The sequence below is a fragment of the Silene latifolia genome, chromosome 1 (assembly GCF_048544455.1).
Source record: "Silene latifolia isolate original U9 population chromosome 1, ASM4854445v1, whole genome shotgun sequence".
Taxonomy (NCBI): domain Eukaryota; kingdom Viridiplantae; phylum Streptophyta; class Magnoliopsida; order Caryophyllales; family Caryophyllaceae; genus Silene; species Silene latifolia.
The window spans coordinates 184,795,491-184,818,056 of record NC_133526.1 but is presented as its reverse complement, the minus strand read 5'-3'; the positions used below and the strand labels follow the sequence as shown (position 1 = coordinate 184,818,056).

General features: G+C 37.5%; 1 protein-coding gene across 1 annotated transcript; it reads right to left on the bottom strand.

The window, feature by feature from the left end:
• Nucleotides 1-15,192: 15,192 nt before the first annotated feature.
• LOC141588700 (uncharacterized) lies at nucleotides 15,193-16,763 on the bottom strand. The gene is made up of 2 exons (XM_074410131.1): nucleotides 15,964-16,763; nucleotides 15,193-15,862 (listed from the first exon to the last, which is right to left on the bottom strand). Exons 1-2 carry the CDS (start codon nucleotides 16,761-16,763, stop codon nucleotides 15,193-15,195), a joined length of 1,470 nt encoding a protein of 489 aa, XP_074266232.1.
• Nucleotides 16,764-22,566: the final 5,803 nt, after the last annotated feature.

Sequence of the window (22,566 nt, the reverse complement as noted above, 5' to 3'; positions counted from 1 at the left end):
CCAATAACAACGGCTAACAACACAGAACCGTTGTAATTATGTTTAGTAAAATTCGCGCCATCCATTCTACAACGTCTTATGGTGATTTTCGTGAATAAGCGTTGTTAAAGGGTCGTTGTAGTTGCCTGTATTTGTAGTAGTGGGTGTTTCTTTTACATTCTTTTACATTGTAATTGCCAAGGACTGGTAGTTTCTATGCATAAGCCTAAAATGCCTTGAAAAGGCCTATAAATACATTAAATCTCCTTCACAGTCATTTCCCTTATTTCATGCACGTAGAACCTTATTTCATGCACATATAATCAAAATTAATGTCCTTAACCAACAGTAATTAGTAACATAATATAACCAACTGGTGCAACTGAAGAACTTTTTAATGCACATAGAACCTTATTTCATGCATATAGAACCTTATTTCATACAGTTATAATCTTATTTCATACGCATGTAAAATTAATGTCCCTAACCAATAGTAATTAGTATCATAATAAGGACTTTTTCATGCGCATATAACCTTATTTCATGCACATAGAACCTTATTTCATGCACATATAATGTCCTTAACCAACAATAATTAGTAACATAATATAACCAACTGGTGCAACTGAAGAACTTTTTAATGCACATAGAATTTTATTTTATGCATATAGAACCTTATTTCATGCACTTATAAATCTTATTTCACGCCCATGTAAAATTAATGTCCTTAACCAACAGTAATTAGTATCATAATAAGAACTTTTTCATGCACATAGAACCTTATTTCATGCACATATAACACTTATTTTATGCATGTACACGTGACGGCTATCCTAAAATCATGGGATTTTTTATTTATTAGGTTATATGGGATTCGAACCCATACCTTTGTGCAAAATATGCACATCGCTCTACCATTGAGCTAATAACCTTTACAATACGCTATAAATAAGTTAAGTAGTAAAGTAACCATATCACTATATCAGTATGATGAAAAGACATCTAAGTATCATATATTTCTACACAAACAAAATGATAATAATACACAAATAAATACCCTTATTTTAAGTTTACTTATACCGACATTAATTTGAGGCACTTGGGCAGGTCATTTTACCTGTGCACGTGTGTATGGTCATTAGTGTGGGATAATTAGACGTGTATTTGTTGGACGCATTGGCATTTCAGTATAGAAGAGGGACCCTAAACCAATTTGCAGGGAAAAGGGCGCGCCTAAAAGAAATTTCAGGGTTACTACAACATGCTTAGCATACGTATTGTTTGTCTTTCGCCACCCTAAGACATCGAGGTGGACAAGCCTGCATTTCTACACAAAGATCCATGTACAAATATAACTACACAAAGGATAATTTGGTGAATAAGTAACAGCCAGAATTGCATCCTTTAATGGATAAAAAAAAATAAAGTTGTCTGGTATACGGTTTTAAAACAGATATATGTATTATACACATCGTATGTGCCGTCAGTCGCACCCTGGGAACTACTGACGGCTGAGTAGTTATGGTATCATGGTCGTTGCACGGCTGAGTAGCTATGGTATCTACAGTTTGCTAATTCCTACTTACCCTATTAGTGTTTGTTTTTGTTCCTTTGTGCAATCTTAAACCAAATGAGTAGTAACAGAAATATCCAAACAACCAGCCCATCACGCCATGTGGGTGACCTAAAGCATTACACAAAGCCTTTTACACAGGCATAAGGGGCATAATTTCAAGACACACTAGCTTAATTAGGAGGGTGGTGCAAATTTAAGATAACTTAGCCAAGTAGTAGTGTGCCTACAACATTTATTTACGTACAGGAGATCACTTTAACAAAGGCTGTTGAGTGTAAATGACTGTATAGTAGCAGGAAATGAAAGGGGGAAAGTAGGGGATGAGATAATATCCTGGTAATGGATGGGCACCTGGATACAGGATAGTGAAGTCCCAAAGCCACACTAGCAACCCAGGCCTTGAAAAGAAGATGCTCTCCATTAAACCTGCCACCTTTAGATGCTTCCTTCTTTCAATATAAAGACACCCCTCATCCCTGTATAGAGAACTCGTTAATCAGTAAGGCGAAATATGACAACCAAGTTAGCAATGGCAAGTAAAGAACCCAACAATCAATTACCTTGTTTCACTCTACTGGGAGGCGCGCTTTCGAAGCAGAAATGGCAACCCAACTGAAAATGCACACCTAAAAGGAACAAATAAAAGAGGCCAAATTTGTAGAAATTACAACCATATTAACCAAATCTAAATGAAAAATAAGAAAAAATTAGAACCATCATCAGCTATTAATCCAATATAAATAGAAATCGTATTAAATACAATTCAGAAACATGGATAAAGATGTGGTACCTTACTGAATGAATGAAATTGAAACGTCAGAATCATGAGTAGAATTTAGAAACACAAAATTAGGGTTATGATCCTAAATAAATAAATCAAAATTAGTAAGGAACACAAGAGATTATAGTGATAGATCAATGATTAGCTGCTTAAATTAAAGTAATTAATAGGAATTAGCGAAAAATGCAGGTAATTTAAATCGAACGACATTTGAGAGCAACAAAACAAAAGAAAGGACAAATTAGGAATGCAACCCTAATCAACTAATTTGAATCATAAAAATCGTAAAAATTGAGGAATAAGAAAGAAATAGGGGAAATTGAGAAATTACCTAAATTTGAAGGAATAAAGCAAGAGAATCGTAAATGAAACTGGAGAAACAAAGAAGGAAGCAGCAGAGAGAAAGCCGGTTGATCATTGTAGATGAAGTCACGGTAATGGCGGTTGAGTGTACAATTCGAGATGAATGCGGAGGTGAGGAGAAAGATAGTATGAGCAGTAGGGAGGATTGCGAAAACGAGATCGAAATGAGAGACAGAGGAGCGAGAAAGCAAAGAAAGTAAAATGACGGTGTTAGAAGGATTGAGAATAGGCGACTTAATTTCAATCGTCCGTATTTACTTAAGATATAAGTGGTTCTCATGGTTCTCATTATCTTGATGGTTCTCACAGGATCCCGAATATATATATATATATATATATATATATATATATATATATATATATATATATATATATATATATATATATATATATATATATATATATATATATATATATATAGAAATAGGATCCCGTATTTAACTTACGAACTCACCCTTAGCCCTTGGATCAAATTAGAAATTAGATGAGTGGTTGACATAAAATCTCAAATTCCTCCCATGTCTTCTCTCACTCCGTACCCCATACCTACCAACTGACCTCCCTCGTACTTCGTATTTATCTACCACTCTCACCCCCATCGCAGTCGCCGCCTGCCAAGACGTCGACCACCCTTACAACGTCGGCGACCTCCGACGATACCCATTCCCCTATAACCCCTATTTACTGTATCCCCTTCCAAATTGTGTTTCATTTTTTGTAATTTTTTTTGCTAAATTTATAAGCAAAAGTTGATAAAACCAAGACCATTTTGTGCTAGCGCGAAATTCTCTGAGTAAAAAATGTATAATATAAGTTTAGAATCAATCATCGACGACGACAAGGCGACATAAAGAGCAGCAACATCAGAGTTATATGGGTGTTGATGATGTCGTTGCTGCTATGTATGGGGTGGGTAGGGCTGTAGGAGTCGGTGTTTCAGGTGGGCTTTGTTCGTGGATCTCGTTGTGTTGGCAGAGAGAAAGGCGTGAATGGTGGGGTTTGTTCGGTGCGGATTCGTCTTCATCGACGACGTGGGTCTAATTGGCCGCATACGACAATGGTTTTGAACTGCGAATATGTGACAATTGGGTTAATGGTGCGAGGTCGTAGGCTCGACTTTGATGTGGTTGTTGTGGTGGCCGTGGCGGTACAGGTGGTGGATGTGGTGTTAGTATGTGCATGGCGGTGATGGTGTGGTTAGTCGGAGGTGGTAGAGGTGGCCAGTATTAGACAAGGTTGGGTGTGGATGCATAAATAATTGGTGCAGATACATCCATTAATATCCCAGGATGCATCCACTAATACCTTTGCAGAAACACGGTTCAACAATACGGTAGATTAAAACTGCAAATGAAAAATAGCATGAAGAGGCATTAAGGCAAACTTTAGGCAATTTACACATCTTAAAGGCAGATTAATCACAAATACATTTGTCCACCAGGAAGCACTTGGGGACAGTGGAATATTAATTTCAGCCATATTAAAGATAGTTTCTTAACAACCGAAATTTCATCATGAATAGTTCAGAAAATCAACGGAAATTCCAAAAATGTGTCGACAATAGCACATCCGAAATTAACCCGAAACGAAATATATAACTTGCCCAAGATGGACCGATCTAGAATTGACTCAATAGTGAATTGACCATTTACCTTGCTAGATACACATCTTTGGCAAGCTAAATACACTCCTTTACCTTGACAAATATAATTCTTTACCAATACACTCTTTACCTTACTAGATATTAGATACACATTTCTGACAAACTAGATACACTTCTTTATCAAACTATATACACTTCTTTACATTGCTAGATACACCCCTTTATCAAACTAGGTACACTAATTTACTTTACTAGATACACATTTATGTCAAGCTAGATACACTTCTTTATCTTACTAGATACACATCTCTGACAAGTTAGATACACTTCTTTACCTTGTTAGATACACATACCTAACAAGTTAGATACACTCATTTACCTTGCTAGATACACATCTCTACTAAGCTAGTATCACTCCTTTGAGTTGCTAGTTACATGTCTTTAGCTAGCTAGATACACTCATTTAGATTGCTAGATATACTTCTTTACCTTGCTAAATACACCTCTATAGCATGCTAAATACACTCCTTTAGATTGCTAGATACAAACTTTTACCTTACTAGATACACATCTTTGGCATGTAGATACACTCCTTTGGCTTGCTAGATACACACATTTACAGTACTAGATACACTTTTTTACTTACCGAGATACACATCTATGACATACAAGACATATTCCTTTAGATTGCTAGAGACAACCTCAATGTGAAAGAGCATTTTTATATTTCAATAGGCTATTTTTTTCGAGGTGGTATAGTATTCCACACCACCCTATATGTCTAGAGGGTGCATTGTCTTATGTTAATCTAACCTTGTTAGATTATGTGTAATTCCCATTTCTGTAATTAGGAGGAATTGGTCAGAGCTGAGCATCATTGATTTTGTAGTGTAATTTTATTTGTCCTTGTGAAGTTTTGATCAGTAATGTGAACACTTTTTGTAATCAGTTTTAATTGGATATGGTTTATAGACAAGCGCAAATATTTGGGAAAGACGGCGTTTCACTTAGAGAGATGAAGATAAAATTTTGTGGCAAGATTTACAAGCTCGATAGTAAAAACTCGTTCTCAATTTTGTAGCTTCCTCCATAATTAATGAAATACCAGGCATATTATGTAACAAATTGACAATGTTCTGTCAATAATTTTCGTATTCCTTCCAATTTTACATTCGTCCTGAATTTGTGCGTGAATAATACTCTTATGCTACTACGTCAAATAACTCGAGAGCATAACCTATGGTGCACCTCGCTTATGCAGAATCAAATGGAATTACTAGGTGCAACTACACCCGGAAACACACAGAACAAGTACTTAACTACATAAACCTGGATAGGAGGAGTATCCAATTCTGAACAAGGGCCACGCATTAGTATGACTACTATACTGTGAAATAAGCTACTCCCTCCGTCCCGGTCATTTGTTGTCCTTTCTATTTTAAGATTGGATTTGATGAGTAATTTGATCATTCACCCTCAATTTATTCCACTTGTCATTTAGTTATTGGCCCCCTCCCATTTCCTTGGTCTTTGTGCCAAAACCAAAGGACAACAAATGACCGGGACGGAGGGAGTATAACACAAGTGCAGCAAGATCAAAATTACAACTTGAAAGGGGATGACATTGTTCTCTCGGTTGCAAGGTCATGCATAAGCGGTTGAACACTTGTAAACTATGAGCACATGGATATCAAATGTACACAGCCACGACCACGCAACTGTATTTACCTACTAGATAACAATGACAAACTTTTTACAGTAAGAGCTTGATGTAAGGTCTTTGCACCGCTCACCATATAAAGTCTATGAGATGGTGCTTATGGTCCGGATTCGAATCCCATCTCGCACCGAAACCGTCCATGTCGCTTCTTTAACACACAAAAAACATCGACATATATCGAACTTTTTCCAGGATGCTTCAAAGTGTACTCGGAGAAGAAAAGGGGATGAGATATCACGTTGCTTGTCTTTGAACTTCAACATGATCTTTCAATGTCAAATTCTGAATCATGCTTTTTATTTTTCCTTATTTGAAGACCGAACCAGTTGCGGGCTTTCAGGGATTATCACCAATAGGTTGAATAGTCTTTCACCATAAGGATCTCACCGCATAATTTCTTAGGAACTTGTTCCAGTGCTATTCCTTCTTGCCATGCCTGCCCAACCATCACCACGCCTAATTCGTTCACAACCAACACTTGCCTACACTGCTCAATCTCGCCACATGGAAATTCTGATTCTGCTCGTTCCGGATTGCCCACAATGGGTTGTGAAGAGCTCGTCAGACTCAATCTCGCCATGGGCAACTAAAATTTTGAAGAAAGCACAAGCCATACATAGTCACATGTACTCGTGCAAAAACTCCCGCTTCAGAACATTATCATTGCTACAAAAACATTAGCCCTAACAGAAATGGGAATACCAGTGACCAACAAAAAATCACAAAATGCCAAATTTCACCACATCCTAAGGCCACAAGTTATTGGAGACGGGTATGTGCATAAACAAAAACATGGTACAAATGAGGACGGAATTGCCACTAATGGTAGTTTTAACTACTGATGAATTATTGCTAAAGCACAAAGCTTGATGATAGATTATTCATTTCTCTTTGCTGAAATACAAAAAAGAAATGCATCTAGATTAAAAAAAAAAGGACCAATAAAATCTGAAAATTTTGACATGTAATAATTATAATTCACACATGGGCAACTAAAATTTTCAATCTTTCTGATTGAAAAACCATGGGAGGACCAATAAAATCTGAAAACCCCCAATAAAAATCATTAAAACACACTAAATATTGTAAAGGGAAGCAAATTACGGTGAAATATCAAAGAAGTTGATTCCAAGTTGAAATGCATGAGAAACAGTAGCAATGGCTTCTTCTTTGGAAACGGGACCAAGAAGTGATGCACCGAAACCAACACAGCTACTTTGAGGCCATTTTTATCCTCTCTTTGCTCTAATTTTTTATGATTGATCATTATAATAGTTGAATAGTGATCGTCATGCGATTGCAATGGTGAGTGTCAAGTGACGGCGACTTTCACAGGTGATCGGCCGACATCGTCAGGTGGTTGGGTATGTGGGAGGTTGAGGAGAGAGGAGGTAGTATTGGTAGCGTGAGGATGATAACCCATCATATTATCAGCGCGTGATTGAGGGAGTACGGATTGTAAGTTTGTGGATTTCAAGTTAGTTCGTATAGTTCGTACTGAACTTTAGTTCGTACCTGACCCCGACCCTATATATATATGGAAAATGATATGGCGACACCGGGTGTTACTCAATTTGAGTAACACCCGGGGCATATTTGTAAATTACTTAAAGTATTTTAATTTCCCTCCCTTAACTCTTGAAATTCAACTTAATTAATAAGAAAGGGTAAGTTAGGAACTTCATGTTTTAATTGATTACAATAATCAAATAGATATTCAGTTACTTATCAACGCCATTTTAATAGGGTGAAGATCTTCAACTCATGGCCATGGTTTCCAGCATGAATTCTTCCAACTTTTTTCAAGTCTTGATTTAAAGGCATTCAAATCTTTGATTTATATGAAAGTATCATTAACAAATTACACTACATGTTGATCATAGTAATAGTCAAAATTGTTCCAGACTAGGTAAATTAATTATACGGAGTAGTTATTAAAACTTATTCACCTTTAAATTATAAAGGACAATCAATTTAACTTCGGAGAAGCGGATGAATTAGCGACGATCAAATTCGATTGCTAAATATTTTAACCTAAATTTATTATGCGCAAAATTGAACTAAACGATTGTGAATTATCCTCACGAATGATACTCCACATAGCAATAAAAACATTATGCGGTCAATTTGGTTTTGTTATACAAGTAGCATCCATCATTTTCTTTCTTGTTCACAATTTTTATGCTGCAAAATAATCATGATTCAGAGATTTGTTTTTGTTTTGTTAGATTTACCTCAAATATAGTTAGTGTCAAATTACACTTCTACCCTCTGAATTTTTGGCGCAAATGTGAAAAGAGATGTTTTACTTTTTAATTTTAGCAATTTTTTATTAGGGTGTTACCGAATTTGGGTAACACCCGGTGTCGCCATATCGCTTTATATATATATATATATATATATATATATATATATATATATAGAAGAAGGATCAAGTGAGTCCACCCTTTTTCATTGAGTCCATAAGTCCTCTTTAGGACCCTTGAAAAGATGGGATGGAGGGCTGAGATTGAAGAGGAAAAACAAGGGATTAGTGCCAAAAAGATGAGATTGTTCCTAATTAATTACTTTCCCTCACTACCATCACTAATCAAACCTCTAATTTCACTATATAAACCTTCTTTTTCCACTCACTTCTCTCTCCAATCACACAAATATCATTATTCCCATCTCTCTAAAAACCAAAAAATTCAGAAAATTCAAAAAATCCAAAAATTCAAAAAATCAAAAAATAATTTCCCTCCTCTCAGCCTCACCACCGACAACCCCACCCTACCCTACCCAAACCCGACCATCACCACGCACCACCACCTTCCTTCACTGCCTCTCATCACCCGACGACCCACGACCCACAACCCACGACACCTTCTCACGACCCACGACCCACAACCCACAACCCAGATCCGCCGTCAACAACAACAACAACCAACAATACACCCGTCCACCACCACTCCAGGACAACCAGATCTGCTCCTCCCCTTCCCTTTTCCGACCAAATCTCACCACGCCTCACGCCGTCACCGCCTCTCAAACAAGAACCACCCGACATCCGACCACCCACCCCTGCCTCGCCGGAGATCTCGCGTCAAGAACCACAACGCCGTCGACCTCCTTCCTCATATTCACCACCACTTCAACTACCTCTACCACCGCAACAAAGAGGCGGTTCCGACTCTAAATCTTCTGATTAAGTCATTTGTTCCATTATTTTTGAATGGTTTTTGAAAAAAATGGTTGTCGATGTCGTTGTGAATGTTGTCGTTGCCGTTAATTTCATTCAACAAAGATTGTTGATGATGGTTTTTGAAATGGTTTTAAGATTTTCATTCAAATGGTTTTTGAAGAAATAAGTAGGGATTGTTGTGAATATTGTCGTTGCTGTTGATGATGATGGTGTTTACTTTTTGTTTTTTTTGTTTATCATTTTATGGTTTGTTTATCACCCACCATCTTTCTTTATCATTTTATTGTTTGTGTTTCGTGCTGTGTTTACTTTTTGTTTTTTGTTTTTTTTTTTTAAAAATAAAGTGGTGTTTTAATGATAAAGAAAGAGGGTGTTTTGTTTTGTTGTGGGTGTGTTTTATAATTTTTCAAATCGATCGTCTTATAAAAATCGTCTTGTTATATATATTTTTTTCAGATCTGGTTTTGTTGGGTTTCTTTTTCATTTTTTAGATCTCGTCTTTCTTTAAATTTATACTCATATTTATTAGATTTACACTTATATTTATTTAAATTTACACTCGTATTTCTTTACCTTTACACTCGTATTTGTTTAAATTTACACTCCTATTTATGTTACACTCGTATTTCCTTACACTTACACTCGTCTTTCTTTACATTTACACTCCTATTTCTTTATAGTTAATATCGTATTTGTTTACATTTACACTCACATTTCTTAACATTTACACTCATATTTCTTTACATTTACACTCATATTTCTTTACATTTACACTCGTAAATCTTAACATTTACACTTGTATTTGTGTACATTTACACTCATATTTCTTAACATTTACACTCATATTTCTTTACATTTACACTCGTATATCTAAACATTTACACTCGTTAAATTTATATATATTTGCACTCATATTTTCGTGGATATGAGTTGGTGGTGGAGGACGGCGTTGGTGGTGTTTGTTGGGAGTCGGACAAAAGTTTTAATCGTAAAAGGATCAAAGTTACACTTATAAAGGACCAAAGTCACACTCAAAGGACCAAATTTACACTCTTAAATCTTCAAATTTACACTATTAAAATGTTACATTTACACTCATAAAACACCACATTTACACCTGTAAAATGTTAAAATTATATAAATTCAAAATTTCCGTCACAAAAAATCAAATTTACACTCTTAAAATGTTACATTTACACTCGTAAAACATCACATTTACACTTGTAAAATGTTAAAATTATATAAATTCAAAATTTCCGTCACAAAAAACAAATTTACACTCTTAAAATGTTACATTTACACTCGTAAAACATCACATTTACACTTGTAAAATGTTAAAATTATATAAATTCAAAATTCCCGTCACAAAAATTGAAATTTACACTCTAAAAATGTTACATTTACACTCGTAAAACTTCACATTTACACTTGTAAAGTGTTAAAATTATATAAATTCAAAATTTCCGTCAAAAAAATAAATTTTACACTCTAAAAATGTTACATTTACACTCGTAAAACTTCACATTTACACTTGTAAAGTGTTAAAATTATATAAATTCAAAATTTCCGTCACAAAAAATAAATTTTACACTCTTAAAATGTTACATTTACACTAGTAAAACTTCACATTTACACTTGTAAAGTGTTAAAATTATATAAATTCAAAATTTCCGTCACAAAAAATAAATTTTACACTATTAAAATGTTACATTTACACTAGTAAAACATCACATTTACACTTGTAAAGTGTTAAAATTATATAAATTCAAAATTTCCGTCACATTTACACTTGTAAAACTCATACAACATTACATTTACACTTCTGAAATCTAAAACTCAAAACTGATTAATTAGGGGCTAGAGAGAGAAAGAAAAATTAATTAGTGTATAGAAATTTGATTAGTGGTAATTTTTTTTGGTAATTTTCAATCTCAACCACTCATCTCAATCCAACCATCCACATTTTTTTCCTTTTCTTTTTAATGGCCTTTAATCAAATTCATCTCAACCATCCATTGAGGCCATCCAATGGCCCTTAGAGGGACTTATGGACTCAATTTGAGAGGAGGACTCATTAGAACTCCTCTCTCTCTCTCTCTCTCTATATATATATATATATATATATATATATATATATATATAATCATGTGATCTTAGATTGGTTGTGAATGCCGTCTTAACTTAAGGAGGTCTTAAACAAGAATTAGTGATAATACTATATTCAGTCTAAATGTTTGTGAAGCTGCTAAATGGCGGGATCGACAAGTATACTTTTATTATATACGCTCATTGTCTCCTATCATTCGTTTACCGTCCCGAATAGCCTCGACTTCTTGTCAAAGCCATTGTATTTTCGTATCTATTTTATGTTTTTTTAATAAGTAATAAGTTTACGTTTGAATTGAAGTTATAAGATCGCAAAGAAGAGGAAAGTAGGGCTTAAAAAAATCCATTTCTTTTCAAAAGATTTCACTTCACTTGTTTGATGGGTTCTGACTTCTGATATTTGTAGTTAGGTAATCCGGGAAAGTTGTGATTAACCTCCATAACTTTGTACAATTGTGAAATTAACCCTTATAACTTTCCATCAGAGTGATTAGGCCTCATAACTTACATAATAAGTGAAATTAAACCCTTTTATCAAAATCTCACGATAAATTCAATTTATCATATCGTAAAAGTAAAGATGGTTATGTTATTATGAAAAATACAAAATAGAAAAATAGTAAAATTCGGTGTGATTTTTTGGGGAAAAAAAACAATTGCCAATTTTATGTGTAAACTTTTTTTTAATTGTTGAAAAATAGAATATTTTGAATTTGAATATTTTTTTACCCTTTTTTATAATTTATTATATTTTTTTGTCATGAAAATCTTTTATTCCAACTTCTTATTTTAACACAACTACCTAACAAAATATTTTGTAATTGTAACTTTTTTACAAAAATATGAAAAATATGTACTTTATATAAAAATAATAAATTGGGTTTGATTTTCGTAAAATATTTTTAATTTTATTTTATCTAATTTATCTAGTTTTTTTTATTAATTTTATCAAACTTTTATTTCGTATTTTTCATAAGAACATAGTCATTTTTACTTTTGTGATATGATAAATTGAATTTCTCATGAGATTTTTATAAAAGGTTTAATTTCACTTATTATGTAAGTTATGGGGTCTAATCACTCTAATTGAAAGTTATGAGGGTTAATTTCACAATTGCACAAAGTTATGGGGGTCAATCACCACTTCCCCGGTTAATAATCTGATATTGCTTGTTTGATGGTTTCTTGTGATTAGTAGTTAGCTTACAACGTACAATTAGATTGTAACACTACCTCATTCACCCTTCTTGTTTGATTTAAGGATGATTGCAGAAGAGGAATTATGAGTGTCTTTGATTGTCATATGAATGAAGACTAAAGAGAAGAACTGGTGTTTGAGTATTGGTTTTATTTAGATTCTTATTTGTCAATGTTTGTTCTGTTAATGAATATCGGTCTGGTTGTAATTTGGTAGAAGGTGTTTTCCCTGTAGATTTGTTAAGGGAACACTACTTGGATAGGTTGTATGGGTGTTGCCTTTCTGGCTTGTTCATTAATAAAAATCTTACATTTTCACCCGACAAACTCCTTGCCTTCTTGTAATTAAGGCCCTGTTCTTTTGGACTTAATTTCAGTTCTAATAAGTTCAGTTCAGTTCAGCTCCATTCAGTTCAGTTCAGTTCAGTTCAGCTCCATTCAGTTCAGTTCAGTTCATATTAGTTTATTTCAACATTACTATTATTATTCTTATTGATATCATTATTATCATTTTTATATTAATGTATTTACTATAGTTATTATTATATTATTTTTTTGATTATTATATTAATATTATATTTATTAATAATTAATTCGTATTTTTTATATTATTATATTTATATTTAGTTTATTTATTATTATTATTATTATTATTATTATTATTATCATCATCATCATTATTATTATTATATTATATTTATTATTTTATTAATATATTCATTATTATTAATATTATTCATAAAATATTTATTAATATTATTATTTTTTTTGCAAGAAGGATATTCTCATATATTTCTAAAAGTAGGATTACATAAGGTTCTTACAAAGCATAACCACTAAACAACAAAAACGAGAGAGATCCCCTATACATTTAAGGCCTCTAGAATTCCAGTATGTGCAGTAGGAGGTGACTTGTGCAAGAGAAGAACATGAACACAAAGCTTGATGTCCTTGATGAGGCATGGGGCTTGCCTCTCCTTGCCCTCAAATAAACGATAATTCCTTTCCATCTATATGTAATAGGTTGCTGCAGCAATACCACATTTGAACCACTTATTTCTCCAATGTTTCTTAGGTTTACTGCGGTGACACCAGAGGATAAGGCTTCTAAGCTGCAAGTCTCTATGATTGAGTCCCATTCAGGAGAGAAGAGAAGAAAGGACAGTCTGGGAATAAGGACAATTAAAGAACATATGTCTGTTTGATTCAGCATGCTGCTTACATAGGCAGCATCTGTTGGCAATGCTAATCCCTCTTCTGCAAAACTGATCAGCTGTAGCAAGCTTCCTTTGGAGAGCTAACATAAGAATAAACTTATGCCTGGACTGAAGGAAAGGGTCCTGAACTGCTCTATAACATGCATGAGTAGGGAATTTAGGCCTAAGGAGATTGTAGGCTTTCCCAACAGAGAATTTACCTTTGGTAGTGCAAGTGAGCAACATATCAAGTGCTTTCTGCTTACTGCCACAATGAGTGACCCAAATATCCCTAGCAGTGAGGACATTTCGAAGGCTCTCAGAGTGATATTCATGGATTTGTAAATCCCAGATGGAGGTATTGGCTAGGAAATAGTGTCTAATCCAGGAAGTCCAGATAGAACCAGTTCCCTGTACAAAATGCCAAAGCCATTTAAGCATGTTAGCTTGATTCCAAATAGCAAGATTCTTAATCTGGAAGCCCCCCTCAGACCAAGGACTACAGATACTAGCCCAATCCTTAAAGATCATTTTCCTTTGCCCTTTCTGGTACCCCCAAAACAATTGCTTGCATAACTTTGTAATGGTGGCACAGACATTCTGTGCCAAGAGCAGGCTACCACACCAAAAGTTCTCCAAGCAAAAGACCATAGAATTGAGAACTTCAGTTTTACCAGCATAGGAGAGGAATTTGACTGCACAACTGCAAGCAATGTGCTGCACTTTAAGAATAATAGGATCATACATGGTACTAGTGAGTCTGGAAGGATGTATAGGAAGGCCAAGGTATTTAAAGGGGAAAGAGCCTTCTTTTAATCCAATGGCATTAAGAATGAGCTGCTTTAGAGCAGAGTTGACTCCACCAAAATAAGCTTCAGACTTCTCAAAATTAGCATTCAATCCAGACCAGCTAGCAAATAGTTTCAGAATGTCAGCAATTTTTTGAACAGGTGGTAAATCTCCCCTAGTGAAGACCATGAGGTCATCAACAAAAATGAGATGTGTGAGGCCAAGCTTCAGACATTTAGGGTGATAGGAGACATCCTGGGTGGTGCACATTGTCCTAAGAAGCCTAGAGAGCATCTCCATACTGAGGACAAAAAGTAGGGGAGACAGAGGGTCCCCTTGCCTAACTCCACTCCTGCCTTTGAAAAAACCATAATTTGATCCATTAACTTTAAGAGTAAACCAGGCACCAGTAACACACCCCATAATCCATTTGATGAAGCCTGCAGGGAAGTTCAGAGTGGTAAGCATATTAGAGAGGAAAGACCACTGGATAGAATCAAAGGCCTTGCTTATGTCAACTTTGAGCATGCATCTGGGAGTGAGATATTTCCTTTGGTATCCCTTAACTAAGCTCTGAGTTAACATTACATTTTCATGTAAGCTCCTACCAGGTACAAAAGCAGCCTGCTCATAACCAACTAGCTTAGCCACCACCTTCTGCAATCTATTTGTCAAAATCTTGCTAATAGTCTTATAGATTACAGAGCAACAGGAGTAGGCCTGAAATCTTTGACAGTCTGGACCACTTTCTTTTTAGGAATAAGGGATATAAGAGTGACATTGGCCTGCTTAGGCATGAATCCAGTCTTGAAGAAATCAGTAACAGCAAGACAAAAGTCATCAGCAACTATGTCCCAAGTGGCTTTGAAAAAGCCAGAAGAAAAACCATCAAGGCCAGGGCTCTTATTAGAACCTATGGAGAATAAAGCAGCTTTGATCTCTTCCCTGGACACAGGTTCAGTGAGCAGCAGCTTATCATGGTCATCTAGGCATCCACCCTGAGCAACAGAAGAAAGATCCATACTCTGGACAGGGGTAGAAGAACCAAGGAGCTGCTTATAGTAGTCAACAAAAGCCTCACCCACCTTATGGAGCCCATGATGAGTACACCCATCTAAATCCTGAATTTCTCCAATGAGCTGACTCTGCTGTCTCTCCTTAATCTTTGTGGAAAAGAATTTAGACCCAGCATCATTAAGTTTAATATCATGTATTTTGGCTCTTTGAATCAGGATCTTAGCTTCAGCATCCTTAAGTTTCCAAAAATCCACTGATAACTCCTTTTCTTTGAGGATAAGTTCCTCAGAAAGAGGGTTAAGTTGAAGATCAGTGAAGCATTTATTCAGCTCAGTCCTTACTTTATCAATTCTATCATTTATATTGGAAAAGTGAGCAGCATGCAACTGTTTGAGGTAAGCCCTAGTACTCTTGAGCTTAGCCATAAACCTAAACATGGAGTTTCCAGTGACCCTACTACTCCAAGCAAAAGCAGAACTCGATGATGAAAATCGGGGTGATCAATCCAACAGATCAAGGAATTTAAATCGCTTCTTGGGTCTGGATCCCAGGGAAAGTCGATAAAGGCTGGACAATGATCAGAAACCCCAGGAGGTAAGAATTGGGCAGCAGTCTGAGTAAAGGTGAGAAGCCAGTCACCATTGACCAAAATCCTATCAAGCTTAGAGTAAACCCTAGTAGAGGGGTCCTGTTTGTTAAACCAAGTAAAATCATTTTCAGTCCCTTGCATATCATCAAGGCCACAAGAAGAGAGGCAATTATTGAAGTCCAACATATCAGGTAAGTGAGCAGGAAGGTTACCAATTTTCTCATGGCTATATCTAAGAATGTTAAAATCACCCATGACAACCCAGGGTCCAACCTGAGGAGCCATAGCAGTCAGCATATCCCAAAGAGAAGCCCTCTTGACAGGACAATTACTACCATAGACTACAGACAGATGAAAAGCTCTACCAGTAACCAAGTGATGAACATGGCAATGCAAGACTTGGGCATGAACCTGCAACATGGTGACTCTAGTAGTGGAAGGATTCCAAACTAGCCAAATCCTACCATTATAGTGCTTACTATAATTGCAAAAAGAGCTATAACCCCTAAATTTATTTCTTAGAATCCTCTGAGACTTATTTTCCTTAACTCTGGTTTCCAAGATACCAAAGATATCCAGTTTATTCTGAGTAAGAAACTTATTAACCTCTATTTGCTTAACAAGCTTATTTAGGCCCCTAATATTCCAGGATGATATAATCATGTTAAGGGTGGATCAGGGGGTTCAACCACTAAAAGAACAGAATCCAAATCAATGTTACTTGAAGGGACATCTTGCTGCAAAACACTGAACTTATTAGGAGAAGTAAGCAGACCTGGATCAGAATTTCTCACAGGGGAGAAAGGCTCTACAAAACCCAACTCTGAGCTGTCCAGTTCCTAACCTGTGTCATGCCCTAGCACACTGCATTCTGAGTGCATTTCAGCACCAGTAGAGGGAGAATCCAGAGGCTCATCAAGAGTGGGAGGACCTAGCTTAGAGCATTCTGAGTCCATCCCCTCCTTCTGGGCAACTGAGTCTCCACTCAATGGTGCTTTGAGGTACCACCTAGCAAGTGGCATTCGAGAGGCAGGATGCACAGTAGGAGGAGCAACTACAGAGACAGGTTTCACAACAGGCTTGTAAACCTTCTTGGCAGGCTTAGTAGGCTTCTCAACCACTTTGTCATCTTGGTTCTTTGGAGCAGGAGGCTTGTTCCTCTTGCAGTTTGCAGAATTATGACCAATTTTGTGGCAAGTATGACAGTAGTATGGGAGCCATTCATAGACTACCCTCTGAATAGAATGACCAATGAAATGGGCATTGATAACAACATGATCAGGCAGGTCTTTGGAGATATCAACTTCTACAAGGACCCTAGCAAAAGAGAGCCTAGCTTTGCAAGTAGTGTGCATGTCAGCAAAGAGGGGCTTACCAATCTTGCTGGCCATCTTGCTGAGGATAGAGTCAGTCCACATATAAGGATCCAAATCAGGGAACAGAACCCATGTAGGCACTAAGGCAATACTTTCCATGATACAAGAGAAATAAGGAGACCATTGCTTCAATATCAGAGAGTTTGAACCAACTTTCCAAGGGACTCGTCTTAAACCTCCATTCATGGCTTCCTCAGTGTCAAACTTGAAACTGAACCACCCTTTCTTGAAGTATTGAACAAGAGGCAAAGGACCATGGTTCCAACTTTTCTGAACAAAATCAGAGACCTGTTTTTGAGTGGGTTTGGCACCAAGAACATTACCCATGAGAGTGAACTTCCATTTCTCAACTTCATCCTGAACCTCATCCATAAGAATGTCAATTTCAGTGGATTTAGCACTGGCTTCATCAAAGAACAAGCTCATACCCATGGTACCCTTACCCTTGGCGACATCCGCCCAATTTTTCCCCAAAGGTGGAGGAATGGGAGGGGTAAGGGCAACAGGGGGATTAGCAGAAGGAACAGGAGAAGGTTGTTGCAAGCTAGGATTAGGATTCCCCAAAGGAGGAACAGGTGCATCCATGGCTTCCCCTGTTTCCGGAGAAGAACCCAAGTTTGACCCAGACGAGTTTGCACAAACCAGTGGGTCCACAACAGTCGGGGAAACAGGAGGAGTAGGAATCACACCAGTAGGGGACGAAGAAGCTTGAGAAACCATAGAATTACTACTTGGAGAATTGCGAAGACGAGCTTTACCCAGAGTAAAATTCGAAGTTAAGGGAGGAAAATTAGTACCATTGGAATCGGAATCTTGCAGGGAAGCTGAAGAAGTGCTTGATTTTGGCGGGCGTCCTCTCCCTCTAGCCATGGAGGAAGGATTGGGCATCAATGGCGTCGTCCTTCTTGAGAGAAATATCTCTCTAACCGACAAGAGAGAGAAAGACTGTTTTTTTTTAAATTACTTTACGAAGGTTGTGTCAAACCGTCAATTAGATACTTCTCGCTTTGTTAATTTTTTTCTCATCTTAGATGTATTTGTTTTTTTTGCGAAGATGTGTGTAATTTTATAATGTTTGGTAAAAAGTCATGTTTATAACACCTCTCTTTATATTATATATATTGTATGGACTATATATCTTTAAGAGAAATAATTGAGGACTCGATTGTTTACTTTTCGGCCCCCCTCAAAAATTTCCTCAAGATCCGCCACTTAATATTATTATTATTATTATTATTATTATTATTATTATTATTATATTTAATATTATTATAGTAATAAGTTATTATATTATATTTATTATTTTATTATTAATATTATTAATCACATATTTATTATTATTATTATATTTAATATTATTATATTAATAAGTTATTATATTAGACCTATTATTATTATATTATTATTTATTTTTTAGTTATTATTATTAATATATTATATTATTATTAATAATTTTATCATTTATATTACTAATATTATTATTATTATTACTACTATATTTATTATTATATTACTATTTTATTTTTTATATATCTTATTAGATTATTATTATTATTAGATTATATTATTAGATTATTATTATTAATGAATAATATTATAATAATATTTATTATTATTATTATTGCTATTATTTTTATTATAATATTTATTATTAGTATTATTATTATTATTATTATTATTATTATTATTATTATTATTATTATTATTATTATTATTATAATCTTTTTATTATTATTTGATTCGATTCGATTCACTCCATTCGATTCGATTCGATTTCGATTCACTTTATTAAGTTCATTCATTCGATTCAGACAATTTCAGTCCAAAAGAACAGGGCCTAAGTGTTCTTATTTTTATCCAGAATCGGTTTATCATAAGCTTGAAGTTCAGTCAAATTTGTTAGTGTTAATACCTTCAATCCTTATCTTGTGTTCCTATAATACGTAGAAGTCTCCTTATTATTGTTGTTCCGGGTGTAATTCCAGAGCAGTTACTTGTTACCACCCGTGCTTGTAGAATGACGTCTTTGGTTGAATCCTCCTTTCGGTCTCCTGAAACAATGAACAAACTGAGGGCTCGGCTTTGGACCGAGCGAACTCACTCCGACGCTCAAGTCAGTAAACTTAGAGAGATAAGTTGTTGTTACTTGGCGAAATATATTTTGTAGAGAGATAAGGAAGATAATTACCAGATTATGAGGTGTTTAGGTTAAATTGTGTATCCTTTCCTCAATGAGGGTTGAGGAGTATTTATAGACTTTCACCTTTTGTCACGTAGTGGCCAAGTGGCCAAGTGGCTAGCAGGTGGAAAGACCGTTCTACCCTCGGCCGATGGACCCATGGCAGGCCGGCCGAGGGGTCTTGGATATGAGTACGCGGATGTGTGCCCCGGCTGGCGAGTTGCCTGGCCGGGACCCAAGAGACAGGCCGACAGGGTGCGTCGGTTAGGCTGTCTAAGCCGTTGACTTGCTGTGGATATCTTTGACCTTGCTCGATATGTTGACTCGGTCAGCGGGTGCAGAATATGCCCCATCAATTTGCCCCCAGCGTAGTCTATGCCGTGGTATGGGCTCCGATGTATGTTGAGCGTATATTCTGCGTAAGTAAAAATTTTCTTTCTCGGCCTCTTCTACCTCGGCTTGGTTCTGCTTAGGCCGTACCATATCCCCCCTCCACATGGATGTGTAAAGGGCATCCGATGTGGAAAAGAGAGTGACGCCGGCCGAGACCGGGGTTGAGAGTGCTTAGGTTGTTTTCGATTGCCCCGGCCGTGCTACCTAGCTTGGTTAATCATGTGGCCGGCGGAGAACAGATACTTAGGAATTTGTTGAGGAAGATGAATAGGCGGAGAGATATGAAGGGGCGTGTTGAAGACGCTTGGTCATCATTACATTGATTGACGTTCAATCCTTTGTTGCAACGATTGACATTCCGTGGTTGCATGTCGACACGTGTCTGCTCGCTCGATTGGTGACGTTTCATGGGCTGTGCCCTGATTGGTCCTTCTTCATGGGCTTTCCCCTATAAATAGGGCAGTTAGTCCCTGAAATTGGCCACCAATTTCATTTTCTCTAAAATTTTCTTCTCTCTAAACTTTCAAGGGCTTCTTTCTCTTCTAATCTTCGGAGTCGTTGCTTCGGCTAGTGCTTTTCTTCAAGGTAAACAAACAAATTTTTCTCAATCTTTTTGTTAAGTAATTGTTGCTACTATGTCTTCTGCTGATGCCGGATCTAGTAACCGTGCGCCGGGGGGTTCCCCGTCGCGTCTTGATGAGGAGGAGATACTAGACGCCATCCCTATAAGGTCTGGGGGGCCCTAGGTCTCCTTCTCCTGAAGTTGATCCAAAAGCTTTGGAGGATTGGGAGGATGATGACGAAGCTGATGAAGACTTTGATGATGACGGTGAGGGAAGGAATCCTTCTGGTGATGAGAGGCCGCATATTCTGGATCACGGCGAGGCCTGTACGACTGGTCTTGATCGCGCCTGGACCAATAAATTTGCCAGTTGTTCCGGTGGAACTCTTTTCGAGGGTCATTTCTCCTTTGGTGAGGGGTACAAAATTGTTATCCCCGGGGAGGGTCAGGCGGTCTGTTGCCCTCCCCCGGGCCATATCGGCGTATATATTAAGCATCTGGAGTATGGGCTCCGGTTTCCTTTGAATGAATACGTCATGGCCATCATCAAAGCTATGAACGTCGCTGTGGCTCAACTGCATCCGTTGGCCATTAGGACGATAGTCGGCTTCGTGTGGCTCTGTCTCTTTAAGGGGGAGGTCTTAACAGTTAATTTATTCCGTCGGCTTCATCATCTTCGGCCATCAACTTCCGGTAAAGTGGGGTGGTACAACGTGCAGATGGAGCCGGGCTACGTTTCCGTGTCCAAGATTACTTCTTGTAAGGACTGGAAACGGCGGTGGGTGTATGTCCAAGTGCCGGAGGACTACCCATTGCCTCGATCTTTCCAGAGCCTTGTTCACTTGCGGTGCGAGAACCGGGGAGAATATGAGAAATATATCTCCCGGGGTAAGCTTAAGATGGACGCTTCGAAGGTCTGTCTTAATGCGGATGAGAAGCGGGCGATGCAGTTGTTTGATGCTGAGAAGGGATGGATGCCCCCGACTCAGATTATTCTTCAGGATGAGCTGCTTTGCCGCGTCGGCCTCATACCGGCCCTCAACCGGGGTGAGTAGAGTCGGTGTGAGGCCCATCTTTGTCTGTTATGCTTCTGTTTTTAGAGCCTTGTTTTACTTCTTTTATTTAACTCTTTTCTGGTTTCTTGCAGACCGGTTTGGCCAGGATCTGTCTGAGAGGACCTTGAAGAGGTTAGGGCTTGATAAGGATGGGAAGGTCATTCAGCGGCATCCTCAGGCTGACGCGCGTGATCGTAGACTGGCTCCCAACGAACTCATGGACAAGCAGCTGAAGGCGCTGGATCCGGCGGTGGCTCAAGCACGGGTTCTCGGAGGCATGCCGAAGAGAAAACCAAAGGCAGCGTCCAGGTCAGCGACGGAGTCAATCCCGACTCCCTCTTCAACCCCAGCGGTCCAGAAGGAGCATGTGGAGGTCGTCGATATCACCGAGGAGGTGGTGACCGTTGCGAAGGGCCCTCCTCCTCCAAAGAAGAGAAAAGAGCCATCGCCGGCTGCTACCGTTGCCGGGGAAAAGAATGATTCATCCGGTCCTTTATCCAAGAAGGTCCAGACTGGTACGGACCTAACCTGTGGTTCAGACTTAGCTGGTTCATTATGCATTCCCGATGACAGACTCTCTGATGTGTCAATGAATGTTGACATGGATGCGCTGTGTGAATTTTTTGTAGATCCGCCGTCGGCAGCCGCCGTTCTTACTGAACGGCAATTAGAGAAGCAGCCTGAGAAGGCGGGTGATAGAAATGTCACCGTTGACTCCGTGCTCCAGAAGGTTCCCCCCGCCGAGCTTGTGGCAGAGGGTACGAGAATATACAAGAGGCTGGCGAAGTGGACTCAACTAGCCGGCTCCCACATTATGGAGCAAGAAAAGGCCATGGCCCAAGCTGGGCCATTGATCGAACGGCTTAAACTTGATCTTTACGTTGCGAAGGGGGAAGCCGGG